The sequence below is a fragment of the Eulemur rufifrons genome, chromosome 30 (genome assembly GCF_041146395.1).
Source record: "Eulemur rufifrons isolate Redbay chromosome 30, OSU_ERuf_1, whole genome shotgun sequence".
Classification (NCBI taxonomy): Eukaryota; Metazoa; Chordata; class Mammalia; order Primates; family Lemuridae; genus Eulemur; species Eulemur rufifrons.
Genome location: NC_091012.1, coordinates 129,675,694 through 129,703,117, shown reverse-complemented (window position 1 = coordinate 129,703,117; position 27,424 = coordinate 129,675,694). Strand labels below are relative to the sequence as shown.

General features: G+C 36.2%; 1 protein-coding gene across 1 annotated transcript in view; it reads left to right on the top strand.

The window, feature by feature from the left end:
* The window catches only part of CDKL5 (cyclin dependent kinase like 5), a 115,123-nt gene that overhangs the window by 52,968 nt on the left and 34,731 nt on the right, over positions 1-27,424 (top strand). The window contains exons 4-8 of the mRNA XM_069463973.1: positions 9,500-9,636; positions 13,761-13,881; positions 15,802-15,861; positions 18,311-18,401; positions 21,941-22,130. Coding sequence (XP_069320074.1) covers positions 9,500-9,636; positions 13,761-13,881; positions 15,802-15,861; positions 18,311-18,401; positions 21,941-22,130 — 599 coding nt within the window. The remainder of the gene's footprint in view (positions 1-9,499; positions 9,637-13,760; positions 13,882-15,801; positions 15,862-18,310; positions 18,402-21,940; positions 22,131-27,424) is intronic.

Below are 27,424 nucleotides of genomic sequence, written 5' to 3'. Positions count from 1 at the left end.
ATTAAAATGAAAAAAACTGATTTGAGGTAAGTACTTCTGTGGGTTCACACTGGTAGCGAGTGCTATGTGAAAGGTTTCAGTATTGGTTACTGTGATCTCCGGTTCTTAGAGTTAGAAATACAAGGATAAGTGGTAGACAGTATCGAGGGAGTGATTTTATATTTAGAATGACTCACTGGGGGAATAAAAGCTTTTCAAGAAGAAATGCCATACTTGGAGGCCTTCATCACACATCCAGGGCATTTCAAACAGAATATTAAAAGTATCCTATGCGGTCAAAAAAGTTTAAAATAAAGCATTTCAGTAGTTCGTTAGTCTTTAAATCTAGACTGTGGGCTATCCAAAAATAGCCAAATAGAGAAACTGATCACAAAAATATGTATGGAGCTCTAGGCAGCATTTTTTTTCAAATTTTTTTGGACAGAGACCCACAGTATAAATATATCTTATATCCTAACCCAGTGTCCACACAAGTATTGTACTGTATAGCAAAGGTGTCACAAACTATTATATGAATGTGAGAGGTTCTCCACTTTCTGTTCTCTCCTCTTCATATAAATTTGTATAAATGCCTATTGTGGTATCAAATAAATTTATTTCACCACTAATTAGTCACAGCCTGCCATTTGAAAAACAGTGATCTAGGGGTAAGAGGTAGCAGCATAGCATCAACCTTGAGATCTAATCAGAAGTATGAAAATAACAATCATAGCTTACCTTCATCGGCACACATTTACTAAGTAGTGTAAGACCCAGCTTCTGTATTTATGAATAGTTCATTGCCCTCACCTCAAAGACTTAGCAAACATTAAATAACAAAAAGGGCTTGCTAACAAGTCCCAGGATAGATTCAGTATATTTGATGTAATCCATCTCTGATGTGCTGGTTATGTAGAACACATACATATCAGCTGGGAACTTCAGCAGCCATTGTGTGGGCAGCCTTAAAGGGAAGGCAAAAGAGAAATGCTTTTTGCTTATTCTGGAGGGGGAAAAAACATGCTTCAAATGGTGTACTTGTGCTCTAACAGGAAGCAGTAGCCCCAGGCCAATTCACTGTAAGACCATTGGAAATGAGCTCTTTGAGCAGTTGACTTTGGGCTAACGACAGGTGGTCGAGAAACAAATGGTGATCTCCTAAAAAGAGTGGTTGCAACAGATGATCAAAGCATAACCTTCGCATGCTGGCTGTGCATTCATCTTGCAGGGCACATTGGCAAGCATCGGTTGCCACCAAAAATAATAATTGTCATCAAAAATTTTTAAAAGGAGTACAATCTAGGCCATGAATGCCATCACTTTTTTTTTTTAAACTAAATACTACATTCTTCAATCTCTATCTTGTGCATACTAATTCTTAGCTTCAATTATATGATATGTTTTTACTTATGATATCTTCAAAATGGCAAGCAATAGTGTATTCTTTGAAATTCATTGAACCCTGAGCCAGGTAATATAAGAACTATGAAGATAACTCAGGTGTGGATACTTTCAAGAAGATTATGACCTATTAGTAGAATTAAGACCTGTAAATAAATAATGATAAAATAGTAGAAACAGTCAGTGCCTGAATGGAGACATGGAATTTGGATAATTTTGATGCAAGAGAGATTGCTTCTAGCTGTGGCATCTGGGAGTGCATGAAGAGCCTAGACATGGAAAACATTTGATCTGCCCTTATTTCATTGAGCTGACAAAACATTAATCTGCTCTGCCCTCATCTCGGCCAAATCATTATCATTCACCATCCCTCACAGGTATGCAGCCTTATCACCTACCCCACCTTGTCAGTGTACACCTACACATACATCTAGAGGGACACTTCCAAAACATCTCCGTGATAGAATCTGAAGGCATATCCAATTATTCATAAACTTTTTAGTTCCAGTCCCATTATAGGCCTACTTTGTTACTGTTTATAGTTCTCCCTGAGTGATCTAGTACTTTCTTTTCTGCTTTTACCCTTTTCTTCCTGCCAGAGTAGTGTCTTACTTAATTGAAAGAAAGGGTACATGTGTGGTGAACAATTCTTTTGAAGTGTGAAGTGTACATAGTTTCTTATAGGTGAGGAGGTCCATTTAATTCTCTGTTGGTTTATTATCTTCATTTTCAGCCAATTATAATAAAGTGTTATGATAATATTACCTTTATTGTCATGTAGTTCTCATTAATCCTTGATATTAGTTACTCCTCAATTTTTGATGGGGCTACATCCTGATAAACCCATCATATGTTGAAAATAGTATTAAGTTGAAAATGTATTTAATGTACCTAACCTGCTGAACATCATAGCTTAGCCTAGTCTACATTAAACATGCTCAGAACACTTACATTAGCCTACAGTTGGACAAAATGGTCTAATACAAAGCCTGTTTTATAGTTAAGTGTTGAATATCTTATGTAATTTATTGAATATTGTACTGAAATTAAAAAACAAAATGGTCGTATGTGTACTTGAAGTATGGTTTCTACAGAACATGTATAGCTTTCACATCATCGTAAAGTTGAAAAATCACAAGTTGAACCATTGTAAGTCAGGGACCATCTATATCCTCTCACTGATATTTTGTGAAAGTATATATTATCTTATGGTAACTTTAAAAGATTATGCTAATGTTCTACTTATTAAATTTATATGTATCCACAAATTTGTATAAAACGTTTTTGAAACTATTAATATATTTTATGGTGGATACTGTTCAGTTCAAGAGGTCCTTATCACAGGATAATAGATCTCTATTAAAGTGGGAACCAAAATTTCATTGTAAATAAAAGGTTATATTGGGACTTTAAGTTGGTAAAATGAAACTACAATTATGAAAATATGTTCATAGTTAACACAGTTTAGGTTCTAATAGCTTCTAATGCGCTATTAGAAGAAAGAATCAAGTGCTATCTTTTTGGGAGGAGGAGCAATTTTTACAGCAAAATTGTAGACTAGGCTAATGAATAACTCACACGATAAAAAGAGGGTCATTAAAACATATACAAAAGGCTTTATCAGCTTTCTCTTAATTTTTTTATATTCCTGTCCTTCTGGATTCGTCTTTTTCAGGATTTTATTCTCCAGTTTTTAGCTGATATGATCAGATCATTTATCAGTATCTTTGCCTATGATTCTCCTGAAAGACTTTGACACCCTGAGTCGGGATAAAGACTCCTGTTAAAAGGGAGGAATGTTTGAGTGACAAACTTTTGCCTGGGATCACTTCATTAATTAATTTTTTCTTGTTTAGATGACTTTTGCTTCTTGATACTTCGTAATTTTGGAGTCTCAGATAATGAATTCTTAATAATACCCTAAATGACAGTATTATAAGTTTGTCTATTAATGTAAATTCCCTCTGAGAAACTTCAGTAAGTACCTAAGCAACTAGAAGTCTCCATTGAATTAGTTCTGCCCATTATTTGGATTTTCTGAGAAGAAGGAAAAAAATGACCACAGACCATAAAGATACTAAAGATTATTTAGTTAAAAGGCACTTTTCAGACTATGTATAATTATAAATTTAGCCTAATTCTCTTACCCTTCCTATAACTTTCATCTTATACAAAGAGATTTGATGTTCAGACAGTGATCTTCTGTCATTATTGGATTATCATTCCCATACATACACATATGCAAGTGTCTGCTGTCCTCAATTTATTAAATAATCCTAGAACGCTGGGTTAGACTGCATAGCTTCAGACCAGCAAGAATTTAAAATACTGTCCGTTCAATCTTTACTTTAAGAGAACCTGTTGTCTAGAATGTTTTTGACATATGCTGGGATCTTTCTTTTGCTTCCTTGGACTTTTCACTGTTTCCTTGAATGTACAGATGATGGGGTGAAGAGGGATTCTCCCTACTTGTCACTGGGCTTCCGTACATGGTAAGGAGGCCGACTCCAGGGAGCTGTGCAGCAGTCCATATTTGAGATGGAATTTAGCTTGGGTCTCTGCTTTAATATCTAAATTATTTGCACTTCATATTCTGCTGCTTATGTTTTCTATAAATATTTTTCTCTTGTAATAGACATTGTTAATTATTAGAAAATATTTAATTGATCATATATTCTATCCTCTAATTTATTTTATTCTTATTTTTTGCTCAGACACTAGAAAGCTCTATACTGATCTCTGGATCAGGGGTACTCTGGTCTCTTATTTTATATAGCGGTACAAAACAAAAGTTCATAATCTTGAGTTCTTAAATTTAAGAGCCCGATTTCTCTGTAAGAGAAGCTTTGAAACAGTATTTCCAACCCTTGATTAAAGAATTTGATTAACTGAGCTTGAGCATTCTGATTCGTCATGATTTCACCACATTTCCTTTTCATTTCCAAAATGGTATGATTTAATAAATTTCCACTGTGCTTTTACCTGCCCTTCATCCCTGAAGATTAGAGGGTCCTCATCTTTTTTGTTATAAGATCAGCATTAGCATTCGAACCTCCTCGGCAACATGAATTGCCCTGCTGTTGATGTTCCTTCTTCAATGAGGGCAACCGGTCTCAAACATGGTAACCCCATGGTTTTGAACAAGGGTTGGTTGACTTTTCGTTTCTCAGTATTTCTTTTTGAAGGTCCATTTTTGGGGGCCTCTTGGCTATACAAATATGTCAGGTTTGTGATTTCATAAAGTAGGTTATAGCTATTCCTGGATTTCTTTTCCAAGCCCACAGTTCTTTAAAAATAGTTACAGTAGAGTTTCTGTTCATCTTTAGATTTTTCTCTTTTCATCACTTATCTTTGAATTTCTTTTGCTCCTGTGATCTTTCTTCTTAAAAATTGTTCTTTTACTTTAGTTGACTCTCTCTTGATTTTTTAGGGGTGCTAACTTGTCTAACTGGTAAGCTTAGAAGTGGGACAGTTTTTGGTTTGCTTGTTTTTACTTGACATCGTTTTTCTATTTAGTCTTCACTCAGTGGGGTTTATATGAGGGCTGTCTGGAAAGTATCCAGCCATGTAATTTGAAAAATATATTAACAGTGGCTGGATACTTTCCGGACAGCCCTCGTATATACCTGCACATAACTTTGTCAGAGTTGCTCCTGCATTCAGCTAAACCCCCTCAGTGGTAACTAATAACAGGACCAGGCAGCATGCATGTATGTTTTCTATAGCTATGGAGGTATGTCTGTATATGCCAAACCTTAGAGCTGGAAGATACATACCTTCAGAATGATCCAGTGTAACCCCAGCCCCAATTTACAGATGATGAACCCAAGGCCGAAAGTTGCACAGCTTGTGTGTGATTAACTGCCACTGAAATGCAGACCCAGAATCTTCATTGGGTTTTTCTTCTACTCATACTATGCTGCTTTACCACTCGGCTAAACAGCAACAGAATCTAGGCCTGAACCTGGGTGCTGTGACTCACTCTCCAAAGCTCACTGTTATACCATGCCACCTGTGTCCCTGTGTTCTACTCAGGCTATGAGGTAGAATGTGATCCTCGGTTCACTCACTCTGAGAAAGTTAGTGATCCTTTCTAGACTTGGTTTCTTCATTTGTAGACTGGAGGAGCTAGCTTAAATAAAGAATCCACAAGGATTGTTTCAACTAGAAGGTAATGATTTTTGTGCTCATTTTAGTGGGCTGTGTTACCTACCACCTTTTAAAAACTGTCTTGCTGAAGTGCTTTGCTACTTTCTGAACCTCTGAGGAGAGAAAGCATGTGTAAGTGGCATGTGCATTCCTTGCCCCCATCATCTGATAATTTAGTGCCACAATTTTCATCACAAAGTGCAGGGCAGGCCAGGAACCTTAAAAGCATTTAGAAAAACAAAATTATAGGATGCACCAAGTAATGAAGAGTGCTCATTCTGCATGCACTTAGGGAATTAACTCCACTTCCTGCCTGTTCCCATTCATTACATTCTTAGTGCTCAAGTGCTTACCTCAAATTTCAATACCTATGACTGGCATAAAGTAGAGAAGCCTTTATTTTATTAAAAAAAAAAAAAAGTCTGCTCAAATGAGGTTGTTTTGGTACTAAATGCTAGGTGATTTTGTATACTTCTTTTTGAAGATTCATTTATATTCTCTCTATAATCATTGTTAAATGGAGTCAGTATAGATTTGAATAATGTAAATATAACAAAGTACCAAAATTCCATGAGGTTTAGGCTTATAATCAATAATATTTTAATGAAAAGAAATCACAGATTATTAGATTTGAAAAAGGCCATAGGATTTTTGGGAGGTGGGGGACATTTATTTATTTTACTAATGAAAAGTTAAGTGGCTTGCCCAAAGTTATGTGTCACACTGTTAGTTGGTTAAAGGCTGAGTCCCCAACCTGGGTCTTCTTAGTCCTATTCGATGTTCCTTCTACTAAAACCATTCTGATTCGGCCATCTAAGGTGGCTTTATCTGTTAGCAAAGTGAAACTGCCACAAGTTGGTAATAATACAAAGTGCCCTTTTTTCAGTTGCTTTTCCGGTGCCAAGTCACCAAGCTTTTGATTAGGGAAGATACACCAGCTGTATTTACTTAGCGACTTTGTTAACATTTATTAGTACCCAGCTCCAGCATAGTTTATGGGTGCTTTTAATGATTTTTATATATATATGTGTGTGTGTGTGTGTGTGTGTGTGTGTGTATGTATGTGTTTGTGTTCTTGACTCTGAGTACTGTCAGTTTTCTAGATCCTCCATTTTTCATAATCACAAACTGTAGAAGACAACCGGGGACAGAGATGAATAGGGAGAGAGAAAGATAAATGCAGTGTCTTATTGCCTCCTAAACAGCCCTTTCAAAGGTCTGGAGAGAGAAGATTGACAGCACTGTACTGAGAACTGAGGGGGCAAAGTGCCTATTGTTTGTCATCCCCTTGCTGTTTCCCCCCATGTCTGAAGCAAGGAAGAACTAGACATATATGAGCAAAGATTTTCTCATGGCCCAGGTGAAGCATTCCCACAGGAAGAGTTTATTGGGCACCTCTTCATGCCAGGTGCAGTCCTAGGTGTTTGGGTGTATATTGTTGAAGAGCAGAACTTAGTCCTGTCCTCCTAGAGCTCTCAGTTTAGCAGGGATGGCTGCACAGATAGTAAACCAGTAAACAAACAGATATATCAAGAAAAATGGTCAGAAGTTTTGTGAAAGAAACGTCCAGAGTACTGTGATAAGGCTTAATGGGGAGGGAGACCTACTTGCTTTGTGGTCTGGGAGAGGCTCTTGAGGAGTGACATTTAAACTAAAACCTAACAGAGCCAGCCTATAAAAAGCCTGGGTAGTAGACTGAGCATTCTAGGCAGAGGGAATAAGTTAAGTGCAAAGGCCCTAAGGTTGAAAAATAAAGTTAGGGCCTATTTGGGTAACTGAGAGACTAAGAGGAGGGAGGAGGAGAGGGGCATGAGATGGGAATGGAAAGGCAGACAGTGATCATAAGTATTCAGTGTATTTGTCTCCTCTTGGATTAATTCCTTGTAGATCATTTGTTTCTTATTGAGATCTGTGTGTCATTCTGTCTCTTAGAGCTAGATGGATTTTAGTTGGATTACCCCAACCTTGAGAGTAACTCAGAGGGAATATCAGAGAAGCAGGTTCCCAGTGCAGCTTCTTTAGGAAAGTGGTAGTGGTCCCTCGGCTTCAGCACCTGGGGGCTACCACAACATTCTAATAGTCATGGAACACTACTTCTCTGGCTCAGCTCCAGCTTGCAGAACAGCTGGATCTTTGTCCCCTCACAGTCCTCTAAGCCACTTTGGGAAATCCTCTGAGTGCATCTCACACATTCCTCCACTGCCAGGTGGCATTCACTGTCATACTCTTTTCCCCTGACATGAGCCCTGTGACTACCTAGTTCCCAGTTGACCTCCCTGGTGTGGGCTGGGCTGGTTCACTGCGTATGCCACTGTCGGCCTTTCCTACTGCTGATTCTTATCTTCCGATAAGCAGCATCTCTCTTTGTCCTTTCCTAATCTGTGTCCCAGCATTCTCCAACAGCTTTCTGGCTGAAGTAGGAGAATACTTCTCTTACGTAACCAGTTCACAAAGGAGTGTTGACCTTCTTTATGCTCCTGGTCTGTTATAGATTCCCATGCTATGAAGCCCCTGCTTTTTATTACAGTCCCTTTTCTTAATCTCAGTTTAAGTGGGGGTTGGGAGAGGGATCTGGGATAGAAAATAATCTGAGGAAGTATTCCTGGCACTGCATCTAGAATCTTCCCTCTCCCTTTGGCCCTCATTCAGCCTTTTTCCTCTTGTGTACCTTGCTTTGAAAGCATTTCTTCCTAGAAGTCATATTCATCTTCCTTGCCCCTATTTCCAAATTCCATTTTCTTCCTCCTCAAACTCGAAGACATGCTTGAGCCTGCAGGTCACACAACTCTCAAGCTGGGATTCTGGCCCTTACCCAAAACCTTGGGGCCAAATGTGTTTTAGGATTCATAACTTTTGGGTTTTAGAATGGGAATATGGCATATTATATAGTACCTAATAATCAAGTAGTAATTCTACAGCACACCATATGAATGTTCACATTGGATGGGATAAAGAATATAAGTGGTCTCATGTCAGTTCAGGTTTTGCCTCTAAGTGAATTTGCCATAAACTTAGAAAAAGCTTTCAGTTTTTAGACTATTTGGGGGGTTTTGGTATTGTAGAGGGACTGTGAGCCTGTATCCTGGTACATACATACAAAAACATGGTAGTTAGAATTTCCCAGCTAAGTCTAAAGCTATCATAAAAGCTCATTTAAAATGAAATTATCTTTCCCACTCCCCTACCAATTAATCCATTAGAGTTAATATGACTTGTGTCCTTCCTCCATGACTATGGAGGTTAGCATGAGTCAAGTTGATGGTATGGAAGAGGGTATATTCATTCAGCATAAGTTCTCCATACCAGAACTACTACACCATCTGGGATGGACAGGTGGACATGCCATAGGAGGACAGCAGGAACCTACAACAGCTGCTGTTCAGAGAGATGATCAGGTACACTTAGAATTTGCTGCAACTTGGCTGTGAGCTGCATTGTGGATGCCTGGCACATGACCTCTGCTCACTGAGGTGACTCACATGCAGCCTGAGGAATAAAATGCTCTTTTAAGCCAAAGTTTTAGGCCTACCTTAAAAATGTCAACTACTGCAGATGCTGGCTGCATAGAGGAGGTTCCCTTGCACACTAATATGGTTGATTCCTACTGCCCTTTTAAGCTCCTTCTTCCCCAGTATGGAGTGTTAGGGTTAAAATGACAATGGTTTCATACATTGTATCTATAAATCTGTGTTTTATACATATACTTTGCAATAAAAGGGGAGTATAAGAAAATACAAGCAGAAAATCAAGTTCGTGCTGGTCAAGTAAACCTTTTCTTCTGTATTTTTCTTACTCTTGATCCTTTCAACAAGCAAATGTGTTATTTAACATTCCATTCCTGGACTTCTTATGCAGAAGTACTCAAAGTGGAAAGTGAAATTGGGATGTTTTCAGTATTCTTGGAATTCTTTGAACAGTAGTTTGTAAGTTTTCATTCTACTCTCTTCACTATTGTTTGTTTACGTTCTAGAAAATGAGGAAGTCAAAGAAACGACTTTACGAGAGCTTAAAATGCTTCGGACTCTCAAGCAGGAGAACATTGTGGAGCTGAAGGAAGCCTTTCGTCGGAGAGGGAAATTGTATTTGGTGTTTGAGTATGTTGAAAAAGTAAGTCGTTAGTTGCCAATGTGCAGATTCTCCTGATTCTTTTCTTTAGGGCTGTTTCTGACATTATTGAAGAAAGTATCATTGTCTGGTATGACTCATCAATGTACTCATCATCTGAGGACTTTAAAAATGAAGATATTATTCATAATCGTTAGAAGTCCTGAAATATATTTAAGGATTTTATACAGTTTAACTATACAGAGATCATCTTAAGTTTAAACAGTATACTGATTTGGCTTCTGAAGTCTTAGACTCTGTGTTCAACAACAAGTAATTTTTAGACTTAATTAAACCTAAACAAGGCCTCTGTGAGGGAAAAACAGGTAAATTGACAGTGATGGTGTAGGAGGTAGAGGTTAAAGGTATGTGTAAGATACCACGCAAACATAGGCCGGGTGTCTGAATCAGACCTCGGGTGGTGAACGAGCAGGCTCCTGAAGCAGCCTCTTTTGAACAGCCAGTGTTCTGGCTTTGTTTGCAGGAAGGAGATGTGCCAGGAGGCCTAAAGTAAGGCTTGAGGCAGTAGATGAGACCACAAGTAAGGAATTGGAAGCATGGGAGAAAGAAAGAAAAGCATGTGTTGTTTGAGTTGTCAGCACACTTGCCTTAGCACTTTTTAAGAAAAAACGATCAACTTGTCAGTGACAATTTTAATGACATGACCTAAGGGCAAAGGTATGCTACAGTAATCAATAATGTGTGCCTAGGAATTTCTTAGAGAGCAGTTGACCTATAGCAGTTGGTTAAGAACTTAAACAAATAAACACCTTAACAATAGTAGAAGAAACTGGAGCCAGGAAAACCTTTTAGCAGTTTCCTTGATGAATAAATAGATGGCACCCACCAATTTCCTGTGCTATTATCTAAAGGTTAAGATGAGAGAGGTTTATGTTTGCTGTAGTTCCATGCCCAGGTGCTTGCTATACCATAAATGATAGAGTATCACCATTTTCATTACCAAATGGAAAGCAGTGTTGCCAAGATGACATGGCCTCAAATTCATTCAGCTTTCACAAATTACTTTTCAAAATAAAAAATATATACATAGTAACTTCATTATTTGCAAACTTGAAAAATACTAAAAGGTTCTCTGTAGTTTTAAACCATTGCTTTTATTTTCCTTTTCCAAAACCTGTTTTAAGTTTCTTTTCCTGTGTCAATTTAGGTATTCTCCTAAGGTATCTTCTCTACCAAAATAAAACTAAAAGTTGATTTTTTTTAAGTTTTTTTTTTTTTTTTTTAAAAAGGATTGCTAAACTGGGATCCCAGGGAAAATCAGATGCTCTTTATTTTTTAGTTGTCACAAATAATCATGCAGTTTTCACTGCCAAATATTAAAATTTTGACAGATCTATTTCAGTTTTTTATTTCTCTTCTACTCGTGATTATTCACGATTAATAACAATTTAGTATAACTCTGTGTATGTTTTCCCAATGGGAGAGGCAATTTGGTGTGTCTGAGATCTCTCTCCTGGTAAAAGGCCAAGCTGCTACCTACCGGAACTCCAGTCTTGTCACCCCCAGGCTGGGATTCTTTTCCTGGCTCTGTGGTTCTTAGGTGGAAGGTGACCACCATACCTGCCCATCAGTGGCAGTGCCTAACAGTTGACAGTGTGTCTTAGGAGGGCAAGGAGAAAGATGCTGTAAGGGGTAGGAGATAGGTAACAAAGACCCAGGATTACAGTGGCTTAAACAAAATAGAAGTTTCTTTCTCCCTCACGTACAAATACAAAGGTAGGCAGTTCAGGACTAGTATGGCAGCTTTGCTCCATGGTGCAGGAGGCTCAGGCTATTTTTGTCTGCCTTTCTGCTCCACCACCTCTGAGATGTGGCCTTTGCCCTCAAGGTCAGGATAGAGTTCCAGCTGTCAGTCACATTCCATTGGCCAGGATTGAGTTGCATGGCCACACTAGTTGCAAGGCAGAGGGGAAATGTACCCTTTGTTCTAGGCAGCTAGGCCTCCACTCAAAAATTGTATTCCTATGGAATAAAAGAAGAATAGATATTGGGGGACAATATCTCTGCCACTGAGGAATTTAGAGTAGAATATGAAATGAAAGATACAATTTGTTTTCTATATTATAAAGCCCTCCTTTTCCCCCTATGAATTTGGGGCCTCCTGTGTATTTGTTAATTGAAACAGGCAATTCAAATAGAGAATTATAAAAAATGATTGATATATACTTTAAACATTTTATTTTAACTGGAAACATAAGTACTATATATATTCATTTACCACCCTTTAGAGGTAGGGTCAAGGCCTTTTGCATATTGCTCTTCTGATTGGTCTTTTTTACATACAGCGTACACATAATGCATCTTTAAAGTGAAGCAAAAGCTCAAAAAAGACTTGCAAAGCAATCTCAATGGAGAATTCTTTAATATATATGCTTATTACCACCAGCACCCATCCTTTGCCAGTGTTTTATAGTCATCTCACTCACATTTGATTAGATGGCAATATGCTTAGTGGCTTTCCTTTATGAAGTCTTTCCAAAGCATTCAACTTTGTTTTCTTATAAACAGCAACTCTTTAAAAAATATTATTTCATTGGTTTATATGCTATAATTATATTAAAATAACAAATGCATCTATTATAAATAAGTATAGGAGTAAACACAACTGATTCTCTACAGGTATACAACTCAACTGGTGGGAACAAAATTGTGAGGCTGTATTAGAGCAGTGTTTTTCTAACTTTTTAGTCTTAGGACTCCTTTACACTCTGAAAATTATTAGGAACTCTAAGAGCTTTTTATTTATGTGGGTTTTAGCAATGTTTCTCATTGGAAGTCAAAACCGAAAAATATTCATTAATTCATTTGAAAATAACAAACCCATTACATGTTAACATAAATAAGTTTGTCAGTCATTGTTGCAAGTAAAAAATGGTGTTTCACAGAAAAAGCAGCTAGTTCAGCTTGCATCGCAGTCGTCCAAGTGCTTTTCCTAAAGACAGCCATCATACAGATGGCACATATGCAGCAGAAGGGCTTTATGTGTATTCTTCATTTTATCATGTAGATTCTTAATAAGACATATACTCAAGAATCAAAGCTTGGTAAAAGTAGTATGTTTTACTGCTTTATCAAGGACATTCTTATCTAAAACTGCTGCTTTTTTCTTTTTTTAACCGTAAGGGTTAGTTGGATTAACGAATCCAATGCCTTGATTCATGCTAAGGTGCCAGCAGTTTACCCATTGTTGCTTTGTATCATCAGTGTAAATGCCAACACAGTGAAAAAGGCAAATGTCTGAGTGTTACTACGAATATAGTTTTGACTTCATGGGCCCTCCCAGGGTCTGACACCCCGGAGATCTGCAGGTCACACTTTGAGTACTGCTATCCTGGATGCCACCTACAAACAATAAGCTATGATAATGCTGGTGTGGGCCTTAGGCATTGTGATTTACAGAGGGAATGGAGAATGTTTGGTTGATGTGGAAATTCAGTGCAAACTAGCTCAGTGGAGTTTCTTCTTAAGAAAAAATTTTGCATGAATTTTATTTAGAATGGTCTCTGACTCCAAACGAAGGATTTTGATTATTGAATTGTTTGAGGTCTGTGAGTTTTTATTTCAACAGTATTTTCTAGCCTGTTTTAATTTTTGTACTAAATGTGTTGATCAGATCTAATCTTAGGGACTTGTCTTTTCTTTTTTTTTCTTTTAAGAATGTTGCCCAGATCTTCCAGAAATATTTTCAAGGCTTCATTTTATTGCAGGGTTCTATTGAAGATACATACTGTTCTGTGTTAAAATGACTGTTTTTCCCCCGCCCCCTTTATACATTACAGGGTCATATCTCTACTTTGTATTGCTTTTCCCTTCAAATTATTCTAAAATAATGCCTGAAAAGCTTTAGAGGGAGTGAAAAGTGCATAGGGTTATTTTTTGTAGCATCATTGTGGAATAGTAAAAATGTAATTTCTCATAAAAGAAAGCCTTGATTTAATGCAATATTCTGATTCAGCATGACAAAAGTAGATGGAAAGAAATAAATAAAAACAATAAAAAATTACATGCTGTGTATTGGATGAATTATCCAAGATGTTTTAAAAGAAACTGTTAATACATAATTTATGGGCCTACCTAATTTTTGAAATTAATGACTCAAATTTTAGAATATGCTTGAATTGCTGGAAGAAATGCCAAATGGAGTTCCACCTGAAAAAGTAAAAAGCTACATCTATCAACTAATCAAAGCTATTCACTGGTGCCATAAGAATGATATCGTCCATAGAGGTGAGTATGAGATTTTAGAAGTGGAAAATATTAAAAAATAAAATCAAATAACGGTAACAAAATACTTCACATATTGACATTTCCTTTTAAATTTAGTATTTTGAAAGTACAGGATGTGAGAAGTCATTTGCTCTCCAAATCTCCTTTTGTATCACCAAAAGGCTTGATCACAAATTTATATGGATGTTATGAAACCTCTGTGTTCGTATAACTAGATCCACTCTCAACTGTAGAAATGCCTAGTGATATAAGAAAGCTCAACAAATGTGAACTTTGAAGCTTACTTTGTGGTGGGGGGACCATTTATTTGGTCCTGCAGGTAGACTAGGTAATGTGAGACAACCCAGAATCAGGGTTTGTTTATAGGTGGTCCCTAAGTCACTGACCCCCATTGGTACTCACCTCTCATTCTCTCTTACACCCAGAATCTCTAGTATGTTTCTTCACCTCCTCATTTTCCCCACCCGTTAGTGAAAGTGCTCATTGTCTGCAGGTTGTAGGCATGATCAACCTTGCATAAAGGCCATAATTATATGTCCATAAACTCTTTTATTTTGTCCTTTACTACCATGAAGTGGGTGGTTTATAGCAATAAAAGGGAAATTACTTGCTCAGCGTCATCTTTGACTCTACATCATTTATCTTCTCCCGATAATCTCTCTTGCATTGCAGAGTTTTACAGTAGTGGGATACAAATTAATAAAATAATGAAGCTAAAAGATGTTTATCGGAAAATGTTGGCAATATTCACTTCTTATCTTTGAACTATCATATAAATGAATGCTACATTTTAATTTACCTATACAAACACACAAAGATGTCACTTTAAAAATAGTATTGTTTTTAAGAATAGCTTAAAGGTCATATGGAGAATGCCAACTTCTATTATTTCTAGAGACAGTTCATATTTCTCTTGCACTTGACTCTTATAGCAGTTACCTTATCAAGGTTGTTAGATAGATCTCCAAGTGAACTGGCCAGCTAATGTGTAGGTTAATATTTCTAATTACAGTCTATATAATAGTTTGAGGATATTAATGAGGAGTTGAATTATCATAGTTACATTTCCATCATGATACTGTGATTTGGTTAAGTGTATTATTAGTATTTTGTGAGTTAAAAATCGTTTCTTGAAATGTGTTGCAAATTACTGGTATGAGCTATGATTCTGAAATCTACAGATTTTACTACCCCTGCCTTTATCCATTTGCACCTCCACCATATGAGATAGATGATGGGGTACTATACTCTAAAGATAGAATTGTGAGATGCCTCCCAAAGGGAGAATTCAGTTGCATTTTCTATGAATCTCTACTCCCACCACATCTTCAAAAGATCCATGGAAAAAATTAGAACTCTTAACTTGACTCCTCCAGTATAGTTTCAGCATTAGACATTGATAATTGTGAACCACGCAGAAAAGCTGAAGAGATGTAAATATAGAAATTATATAGAAAACCAAAACAGGAAGCATATCTTGTATTTTATTCTTCCAGTAAATATAATGCTAGCTACTTACTCGTGTGTATTTTTAAGGTATCTTGTGGGTATAAACATTTTATATCCTATCTCCAAAAATTTGTATTATTAGTATTTTATGAAGTAAAAATAGTTTCTTGAAATGTGTTAGCCTAGATTCATTCACTCTTAAATTTCCTTCCCAGACCCAATTAGTCCTTTTAAGATTTAAAGAGAAAAAAATTGCTTTTGAAATTATGGCCCTGCATGTTTCTCAAAAAGAAATTAATTGAAACTTTTATGTACCAACATCAAATGTGTTACTCTGCTTTTCACTGCCACAGTTTTCTATTCAAGTTACTCTAGATATTTATAATTAGATGCTGTTATAGTGATCTAACAGTGTCAATCAGCAGAACATAGAACATTTTTACTAATTGTTTTTTAATCTTCATACTCTAGATATAAAGCCAGAAAATCTCTTAATCAGCCACAATGATGTTCTGAAACTGTGCGACTTTGGTAAGTTAAAAGAAGTTGAGTCCTGCTACTTACAGAATTAATTTAAGGTAACACATAGGTAGCTTTTAAAGGCATATTAAAAGTAATATTTATGTTTTGACATAAATTAGCAGAGGAACATTGTATTGAGTCATATGTTGAAAAATTGATTGCTAGAGGAGTACTACTCTCTCTTTGCACAGTATTGTATACTATTTTTAAAAATTTATCCTATGGTATTTATTTAATAAGAATTAATTCAAAGCAAATATGCGCATGTGCATATATTCATAAGCCCAGTATGTAATGATCCCAGAAAAAGAATTTTCTGACAACTATCACTATGGCCTTTTGGTTTGAGTAGGATAAAAAAAATATTTTAAACGTGGATAGAAATTGTTCTAGGTTTAATCATAAACACTAAAAATATGCCTATACAAATATACACATATGTACATGCAATAGTCATAGATCTATAAGGTCAAACGACATTTTAGAACACTTTGTTTCCTCTGAATGTTCGATGAATAAGATTAGTAACTGATGTATAAGATTTTAGCTCTTGATTGAATATATAGGAAACTTTTTGAGTTGTACTCTCTCCTAATAGAAAATTGTGTGTCTCCCATATAGATAAGTCTGTATTAAGCACTGTTAAAGATTTAAATGAAAATAATTCAGAAAAGTTTTTAAATTATAAATTAGGGTGTTTAGGTCATGGGTCACTTTTTAAAATTATAGTTTTGCCTAATCCATATGCTAAAAAATAAGAACTTTATTTTTTTAAAATTTTTTGTATAATTCAAATATAATCACAAATACTATGTAAACCTCCACATATAACTAAGAATCCATCCTTATCATAAGCAGAAATTGGATTAGTACATAGATGGATTGCACAAGTGAGAAACAGAAGTATTTTAAGAATTCACATTGTAGAATGACCTAGTTTGTCCAATATAGCAATTGGAAGCATGTGTAGCTATTTTCACTCAATATTTTCAAAGAATTTGAATATTATGAACCTGAACCTGCTTACTTGAGAAAAAATGTTTTACAGAACTTAATTTTCCTCATTCTTTATAAGAAATATTGCAAAGAAGAGTCTTGCTATATCCTAGATTTTTAAAGACATGCTTAGAATAAAAAGGAAATATTGAATACTGTATCAAAAAGATTTTGATCCTGGCATTTTTAGCATTTCCTTAGCATTATGAGTTTCAGGAACAGTATCTATGTCTCAGTTCCTGTCTGTAATTGTAGTCACTACCCAATACTGAGACTTTATGTGCCTCATACACCATTTACTAAGCATGTATGATTCTATGGGTTGCTGATCTGTTTAAGCTCCAAAGTTACTGAAGTTGTAAAGCAAGTTATAAATATGAAAGAAATGGCTGTAGAATGGGTAATAGTAGGAAAAGAGTACACCTGGTCTAGCATTATTTCCTAAAGAAAAGACTATTTTAAATGGTCAGGAAGTTCCCCCTGGCAGCACCACATATGACACTCTGTGTCCTATGCGTCCCCAGTAAAGACTTGCTAATTGCTTTCACTCCTACAGCATGCAGCTCCTTTGTCTGACTTGAAGAACCCCATTCAAAAATATGAGTATTTCTTCAGAGTATGTCGTACAAAGAAATATTGATTAACTGAAGTTAGGGGTTTTGTTTTTTATTATGCTTTTCATTTTTTACTGTTTCATTTTAAGAAACACTATTATCCGTATTTCAGAACTGACATATCTCTTAATTTTTAGCCTTAATTTTAGTGTTCTGGTTTTCTGTAAGTATTCACAATAAACCTATATTGCATTTGGTGAGTTAGATGGGTAATTAACTTATCCTGCTGCCTTATTTTGTGGCTATGCAGTGGCCCCCAACCTTTTGAAAGGGTTAGGGGGAAAAGTAGTGGTAGAGTCTATAAGGTAATTAAGATACCTCTAGTATGCTTCTCCGTCATTAGGAAATGATAATAATTTTGGCCTGCTTTGTTTCCATCACTGCCAACTGTTAGTTGTTTATATAATGGGTGGAACTGCTCAGCAACAATAGAAATGCAAACACTATGTAAGTCCCACATAGCAGAATTAATGACCATCTACAATATGCTACTTTGACTTTTAGTTTTTATGGGGACTTCATTTTGTTCCTAAGATTTGTGTTTATTGTGAGAGCTGATTTAAAAGTATGCTCTGAATGGTTATAAAAGCATGAGGTGACTTTGAAAACATGAATTTCTTTAGCATAGGGGAGAGACTAAATTTGTAAGTAAATACATTGTATATATTTCAAATGACATATGAACACCCTACTTTTTGAGATAATAAGCATATGATTATTAATAAATGACCCATTCAATAACAGTCACTATGTTCTTTTAAAGTATGAGTAGCACTGAAATATTTTTGCCAACATGAAATTATTACTACTTTTTCAAAGTTACAGCTTTTGGCTTTGCTGTCTTTCAGGATTTGCTCGGAATCTGTCAGAAGGCAATAATGCTAATTACACAGAGTATGTGGCCACCAGATGGTATCGGTCCCCAGAACTCTTACTTGGGTGAGTTACCTTCCCAAAATAGAATGGCATATACACATCTGCTGATCCTATATCATTGGCTTTGAGATCATCTATGGAAAATAAGAACTTCAGTTAATTAAATGTGTCAGTTACATATTGCAGTATAACAAACCACCTAAAAACTTAATGGTATGAAACAAGAACCACTTTATTTGCTCACAGTTCTGGGTGTCAGTAATTTGAGTTTGGCTGGATGATTCTTCCACTGGTCTCTCTTGGAGTCACTCATATAGCTACAGTCAGCTGACAGGTCATCTGGGGGCTGGTTGGTTTAGGGTGCCTCAGCTGGGACAGATCATGTCTGATCCATGGGAACTCATCCTCTGCTAGGCTAGTCCAGGTTTTTTCGTGTGATAGTGGGAGAATGCTATGCTGTAGAGGGTAAGCCCCAAAGCAAAGGTGCTTTTCAAGCCTTTGTTTGCATGGCTTTTGCCTCACTGGGCAAAGCATATGACATGGCCAATGTAATGGAGAAATAAATATGGAGAAATAAATCCCACCTCTCAATGAGAGAAGTGGCAGAGCCATGTAACAAAGTCGCATGTGTACAGAAATGGAAGAAATTACTGCAGCCATCTTTGCTGATAATCTTCCACAATAAGAATGTACATGTCCACACAGTTTGACATTATGGCTTATCTATTCATTTATTTAAGTCCAGCCACTTTGCCAAGCACATGGGGTAAATATTGAACCAATTGCTATTTTTCTTCTGAATAACATAAATCCTGTTTGATTATAAATGGCTTTTCAAACTAGCACTGCATTGATGATTTTCTCAGTAACACCTCTACATTCATCTGCTTTATGCCCACTCTTCCACTGTCAATGTTTTTTCATTCATCTGTTAACACCAAATAAAGGTCTTCTGATAAGGTTCTTTCCTATTTGGTACATTATAACTTTAGTGCCTAAGAAGGAGCCTATAGTCCTGATCTCCATCACATAGTTTTATTAATAATGCTCTACCTACCCTAGTTGTAATGTTTTCTTATTTTCTCTAGATTATAGTTCCTTCTTTGGGACCACCCAAGAGTGGAGAAAGAAGTTATACTCTAGGCCAAGCACGGTGGCTCATGCCTGTAATTCTAGTACTCTGGGAGGCCAAGGTGGGAGGATTGCTTGAGCTCAGGAATTCGAGGCCAGCCTGAGCAAGAGTGAGACCCCGTCTCTACTAAAAATAGAAAAATTAGCCGGGCCTGGTGGCAAGCGCCTGTAGTCCCAGCTACTTGGGAGGCTGAGGCAGGAGGATCGCTTGAGCCCAGGAGTTTGAGGTTGCTGTGAGCTATGCTGACGCCATGGCACTCTACCCAAGGTGACTGAGAGAGACTCTGTCTCAAAAGAAAAGAAATTACACTCTACAAATAAAATTAGACATAGTGGTATGTCTAATGATGACATGATGACAAATACATAAATTATAGGTTTCATCTCTTACCTTTAGTGTGCCATACGTGTATCTGGAGGACATAAGGAATTTAATTTTTAAAAGATACTTTTTATATAATAACAATATAAATTTCTGGATTTCTTCTAAAGAGCATGATGACTACATGTTTAAGTTACTGACTGAGGGTTTATTTTGATGTTAACTATTCATTTCCCAGTGTCTACCAGCCATCTGGTGGTAATTCTTGATTTGTTGCTAACCTAGAGCCTATAAGAATTATTGGCATCAGTTATTGAAAGCTTTACTAATTTTTTGAAATCAAAAACTTGCTTTATCCTGAGACATAAATGGTGATTAGTCACTTTATTATCTCTTCAACTTTGTGGACAGAGTTTAGAATTTCTGTGCTAATTTTTAATCTTGGAATTAGGATTGATTTTCTTTGTGTTAGTTTCTTCTGTGTACCTTTCTGGACCCACTGGGATGCATAGTTCATTTTCTCGTGGGAGGATTGGAATTTGAATTTACTGGACACTGTTAGGATGAACAAATGAATATGAAGTAGGTCATTCTTAGGACCCCATCCAAGGACGCAAGTATGGTAGAAAGACTCTTAATAATATGATTTTGTTTCTAAGAGGGCCTCACGGAGTACATTTTGAGGACAGCCATATTGTGAATCTTCAGAGTATTTGCTGCCTAATAACATCTATAGGAAAAGTGAGGTTTTGTTTAAAGATGTGTGGTAGCTGCCAAAAGTAGATGGGGACAGTGCAGGTAATTAGAGCTAAAGTGAATATTGCTAATTAAGTGATTGTCAAGTACTAGTTGAAGAACCATGTTTGTGTAAAAGTCCCATTGAAATCAGGTGATATTTGGTTATACATTAAGAATTTACATTTTTATATATTCTCAAGGCTTTGTCCTTGACATTCAAAATAGTTCCAGCTACATAAATTATTCAAATCAGATGACAAAAGAAACATAGCTTATAGTGAGGATGTGGAGATTTTCCATAGGTTTCTCCATCTAGCACTATGGAACAAGTTTTCTCTCTCGAACAGATGCAAAAGAAAGATCAGTATCCTTCTCTCCCAAACAAGCTACCAAAAAGATCTAAATGAAGTTTCCTCATATAATTTTTAGGTTTTTGTGGGAAGCAAATGAGATAAATGAAATATTGATTTATTGTTGCAATGATTTATTATCATAGAAATATATTCTGTATAATGTTAACAGTGCTTTAGTTAGAAGTTTTGTATTACTACTATATTATTTTAGCATTCCAAAATTTTATTCCATATTTTTTTCAGATATTTTATTTTGGGTTTCCCTTCTTAAAGCTTGGATTATTTATGTTTGAAACATATGTATGTTGATTCTTACTTAATTTGCCATAAATTGATTTAAGGCTATAACCTCCATTTGTTAATAGCAGCAACATTCCTTAAGCCCTCCGGTAAACTCAGACCCTAGAAGGGAGCTATAAACCCCTAAGTAAACTGACAAAATGCTTTTTAGGGAAATAACTATTATGGAGCCTGGTATAATAGGGCACCCCTATATTCAAGTAAATAATATGATAGAGTTTAACACAATCTTAGCTATTAGAAATTGTAATGCTAAGTAATCAAAGGTTAAATAATATTCAGCGTTTGTTTAAGAAGACATATAAGTCAATACATAGTACATTTTAATATACTGAACTCAAAAACTGGGTAAGATGTAACTTTTTGACATTTAGAGAAGCTAAAGGATAATTACCTAGAAAATATATTTCTTGGGAACATTTCATTCCCCAGGTGAGGTGTTACTCATCAGATATGTGTACTGAATTAGAGTTTATTAAGCCATTCATGTTTAATATATATCCAGACATGAACAGATTTCAAATTAGTGATATTAACTAAATTGTTATTAAATTGATAGCTTCATTAACATAGGTTTATTCACTTGTGTTCTGAAGTTTTACTTGGATATCTGTACTTTCTTTTATTCACATGATACTTTTTAATTCCTTAAATATACAAATGTGCTTTAAATCATGAATCCATTCAAAATAATTTGGAAATTATCAAAATATTATATTTCTTCAGTTGCCAAGGTAATCTCTCCCTTTGCTTTTCAGAGCTCCTTATGGAAAGTCTGTAGACATGTGGTCGGTGGGCTGTATTCTTGGGGAGCTTAGCGATGGACAGCCTTTGTTTCCTGGAGAAAGTGAAATTGACCAACTTTTTACTATTCAGAAGGTTCTAGGACCACTTCCATCTGAGCAGATGAAGCTCTTCTACAGTAATCCTCGTTTCCATGGTCTCCGGGTAAGAGGTTTTGCTAAAACCCAAAATGGAATCAATACTGCAGTATTTAAATCTTTGTTCATTTCACAACGAAATGTTAAACTATCCTTTGAATACTATTCCCTTTCCCTTTACAATGTTTATAATCTCTACTATAATATTTTATTTCTGAATCTTATATAATATTTGTGAATTTAAAAAGTGGTCAGAGTTTGAAAGTGGGAGCTGCTAATGTGTTTTCTAATTTTGTAAGTTCTAATTTTTCAAAATCTTTTTTAGCATATGCATTCTTATACTCTACACTTTGGTCATCTTAAACCATTTCTTTGTCCAAAATATTAAGTATCCCCCAAAGGTACAAAATGTATGAATGGCTATGGCTTCTTTGAGCAAACATATCTGAAATGATTTGAGGGTCATGAGATACTTGCATTCTGCAGATTTAAAGGTTCTTATTCTAGCAGATATATTTTTGTCCATTGACGGTGAAATATCAAATCTTCTTTTCAAACTAGTATATTGTACAAAACTTGTTTTCTGGGGATATGCTAAAAGGCATCTTAGAAAGCATGTACTTCCCCCAAATGAGGAGCATCCAACTCGCAGAGGTACCTTATTGGAGTAGCCAGGGAATTAAAGGTTGCTTCTCTCTTCCATCTACCCCCAAAGTGACTTTTTCAGTTTTCAACCACTCCTTTGGGCCTGCATGTCAATTGGTGGTCAATGTGGCAACTGGAAAATAATCTCACCACCACTTCCTTTCTTTCTCTGAAATGCATAATTCTCAAACCACGTTACCTTGCCATTTGCAAAGCACCCATTTTTTTTTGTTTTGTTTTGTTTTTTACTTTCTGGCCCTCAGTTAATTTCCCTTTGGAGACTATCACTGCTCACACCTGACAGCCCAACACAGTCCAAATCAATTCCTGCTGGGCTCAGTGAATATGGGCAAAATCAATGGATAGAGGCATACACAATGTCTCTTTTACCTCCTTCCTGCTTTCTCTCATTCTTCCAAATCTAAGTTACCTCAGGCAAGTTTGTCTTTTCTTCCTTTATTTTTGCTTTTGAAAGCCAAAAATTCACCAAATTCTGACCATTAATTAGGGTACTAACAGCAGCAACTTTATTAAACATTTGTCATACTAGATGCTGAAAATGTGACAATAAATAGGACTTGCCCTCAGTCTAGCAGAAAGGAAAATCTGTTATATTCAGGAATAAAGTTAGTCACAATTAATGAATTCTCAGTTTCACTGAGGATCGATCTAAATTCTTTGCCATGGCCTGTGAGACCTTGCACGATCCAGGCCCTTCTGGCTCACTGACTTCATCTCATACCTGTCTCCATCCCCCTCCCTCTCCAGATTTTCACCACACTTGTCTTTCTTGTTCTTTGGCTTCCACAATCATTCCAAGGTGTTTCCAGTTTCACGGATTTGGGACCTATGGCTTCTTCTCCAAGGAAGGTGTTTCCCTTGTGTGGCCCCTTCTTATTCTGTAAATCTCAACTCAGAGAATGCCCCTTCTCTCTGGCCACCTAACATAGTGTCCCCACCTCCTTCCTAGTCTCTCTCTGTCATAGCACCCTTCTTTTTTCTATCATAACATTTATCACAGTATGGAATTATTTTGTCTATTTGTTTACTTGTTTATTATTAACTGCCCAGTCCTCCCCTACTAGAATATGAGTTTCCCAAGGGCAGAAATTAACTGTTTTTTTCACTGTATTTCCAGCATCTAACATAGAACCTAGAACATCTAGTAGGCATTCATTAAACATTTGAGGAGCAATTGAACCAATCTAGCTTTCCAGAATCTGTATTATCACCATTCAAGCTCAACTATATTCTATTTCTCTCCATCATCTCTGATGCTTCTTTCACCTTGTCACCTTTACCTAACTATTGACAACCACTCCCAAACTGATCTCTCAAACTTTCTCTCTTCAATCTGTTCACATTTCTCAAATTGCACAATTAATTCTAACTCTCTTTTGTTTAAAAACCTCTGCAGGATTGCTGGTGAAGTTTAAATTCCTTAGGATAGCATTGAAAACCCCTTGCTTTGAGCCCTCTGGCCTCATCTCCACCCTTTCTCACCCTCTGCCTCTACTCTTCAGCCACATTGAAGCTCTTACCATTTCCTTGACATGTTGCTTCTACAGTCTGCATTTTCATTTCTATAATGCTGTCAACACTCACCCTACTTCCATCTCCTCCTTCTCTCTCCCCCAGACTCAGGCCAAATGTCCTCTCTCTATGAAGCCCTTCTAGACTATTCCAAACAGAACAGGTGACTCCCCCTTCTACCCTCCTATAGCACTCTGGTCGTATCTCTTTTGTAGCACCCATTGCATTCTCCTTTAAGTAGCTGTTTGCAAATATGCATACTCACTGGACTAATGAATCCCTTGAGAAAATGAACTGTTATGTTCACCATTTTATTTGTAGCACACCTGGAATAGTGCCTGCTAGATTGAATAGTCTGATGATTAAATATTTGACCTCAGGATTTTGCCACTAACTGTTGGAATATTAAGCTTGTTTTGCTGGCTGACTTGCTCTTGGCCTGGTTAATGAAACTCTATGCTCGATTCTGTGAAGCGAGTATAAACAGATCTGACATGGTACTTGGCCTTCATAACTTATAAACTAGCTGAAGAATTAAGACTTTCATCCATGAAATAATTAGAAAACAATACAGTGTATAAGAAAGTGTGGCATATAATAAAGTACTGTATTCTTTAATGTATTGTACTCTTTTCTAATATATCTCAATATGGTTTAGACCATGAAAAGTGTCAGAGGTTCTGGAAAGCTAGAAGTCATAGTTGGGGATTCATTAGAAAGGCTTTATGATGGAGCATTTGAAAATTGAAGTGGATATTGAAGAATGAATGGCATTTGGATTAGATAGGCCACACGAAGGATATCTTTTCCTTGTTTCTCTGTGGTTCTGTTTGTTCACAGTCCTCCTCACTAAACAATATTATCTATAAAATGCTAGACAACATATGACAACGCTGCTTACAAATACCCTTCAGGGAAATTGCTGCTTCCATGACACTTGGACTTTTATAAACCTTAATACTTTTACATTTTAGTCTGAAAGTCTTTGTGGTATTTTAACTAAATTAGTTTAATTTCTTTGGAGGCTTAATAACATCTTTTGAGGGAAGAGTTTTCTTTTATGATATTACTTGAGAATGTCTGGGACAGATAGCTAAGCACATAGGGTGTGTAAACTACAGCTGCTGTGAGCCACAGACTCACCAGTAACCAGTCCAGTGTGATGTGCATTTGGATTCAATTGTGTACAGATTGGAAAATCCACAAGATGTTACTCTAATGGTTTGCATTATTTGGAAAAAAGTAACAATTGATATCTCATAGTATAGGGCATGAGCTCTGGAGTTAGACTACTGGAGTTCAATGCCTGGCTCCATACTTACTACTTGAATGACCTCAGGAAGTTATTTCATCATCCTGTGCCTCTGCTTCTTGTGTAAAATGATGGTAATAGAAGTACTGCCTGATTGAAATGTTACATGTAAAATGCCCAGGCCAGTGCCTGACACATGGTGCTCAGTAAAGAGGCATTCTCACTGTATTGTATTGACCAAATGATTAAGAAAGAAAATAGAATAAGCTACTGATTGGGATATACTTTAAACCTCTATGAGTTTTGGCTGTTTGTTGAATGATCTCAGAATAGTAGATTTCATTGAAAAGCACATAAATTAATTTTTAAGTTAATTTGCTTGGTTATTTTTTATTGTAATATTTCTAATACCTTTTGACTTTTCAACATTAATTTTCTTATCAATGAAATGTTACCCCTGGAAAAAATAAAGGGTGAAGGGTATCTGGTAGCATAAGATAGATATCATAAGCAAAATATTAATTAAAATATACCAGTATAGGGTCTTTATCAAAGTATGGTAGGTGTCTGTCTCTTTGGGCTGATATTTAGTGCTCTAAAAACATCAAAAGGAACTTCCCTTAGGAGAGGCACCTAGGTTTAGAAAGAGTGTGGGTTTGGATCACAGGACTGGGTACAAATACTAGTTCTACCGCTTTTTAATTATATAACTTGCCTTGAACCAGTTATTTGAACTTTCTGATTGTCACCTTCTTCATCTCTAAAATAAGGATAATAATAATATCTAAAATGCCTTGCATAGCATCACTTCCCCCAGAAATAAGTTTTAGGTTATTGCCTGTGCATCTGTGTTAAGTTCATATTATTCCTTCTACTCCTTTATCTGGAAGGTTCTGTCCTACTTTTCTCTGTCGTCACATTTTTCTTATCTTTCAAAATCCAGTTCAAGTATTACCTATGGGTTCATTCTTCCACAGCTGCAAACCACCTTGATCACTCCTTTCTCTGAGCTTCAATTAGAATTTATGGCTGCACAGTTTAATACTGATTGCTTTCCCAACCCGAGAGCAGATTCCTAAAGAGCAAGGTTTAGATCTTACCCATCTTCTGTGTCTACTGCCATACCAAATACAGTGTGGGAATGATGTCATAAATCACTCCTTAAATACCCTGTTTGAAATTTCACTACATAATTAGTCCTCCCATCCACTTATTTAGCATATTTAGAGATTTCAGTACTTTGAAATGCTTTTATGTTGGTATAAAGGAAATATATATTAGAAGCAGACTAGCCTTCACATTTGGAGGAAGTACATGGCACTGGGCTCTGTCAGACATATTACCCAAAGCTTTAACATCCCCTGAGATACTGCAGAATGTGTTTTGGCAGAGGAAAGGACAATATCTAAATAAACTTGACCCCTTCCCCTCATTTTATTTAAAAATGCATTTGTTAATCTAGGAGCCTATGTTTGTCTTCTGTTCCAGTTTACAAAAAGGAAGGATTTGAAAACAGATCATTACAAAAGTATGTTAAAAGCAATAATAGAACATGTATCAAAATTCACTTTTTCTACTTTGGAGTGACCTTTTAGGTACCAGCCACTCACTGCCTTTTTCTCTTTTTTTACTTCTCTATTTTCAGGAGTAAATAATATGTTGTGAAAAAGATATAAGAATTCTGATACCATATCCCTTCTGCTAATCCCCCAATTACTGTTAGAAGTAATTATAAGTCTATATAAGCAAATTCTGTATACACTGTATTAGAACTGAATTGTTTCTGTAAGCAGACAGTATTCTATAAACTGTAAAATACAGTTTCAAATTTTTATATTTTATTAATGGTTTCTTCTACATGTCTCAGTATTGGCTGCCTAGATTTAAGTATCATCTTCCACCTGTGAGTTTTCCTGTTATTTAATACCCAA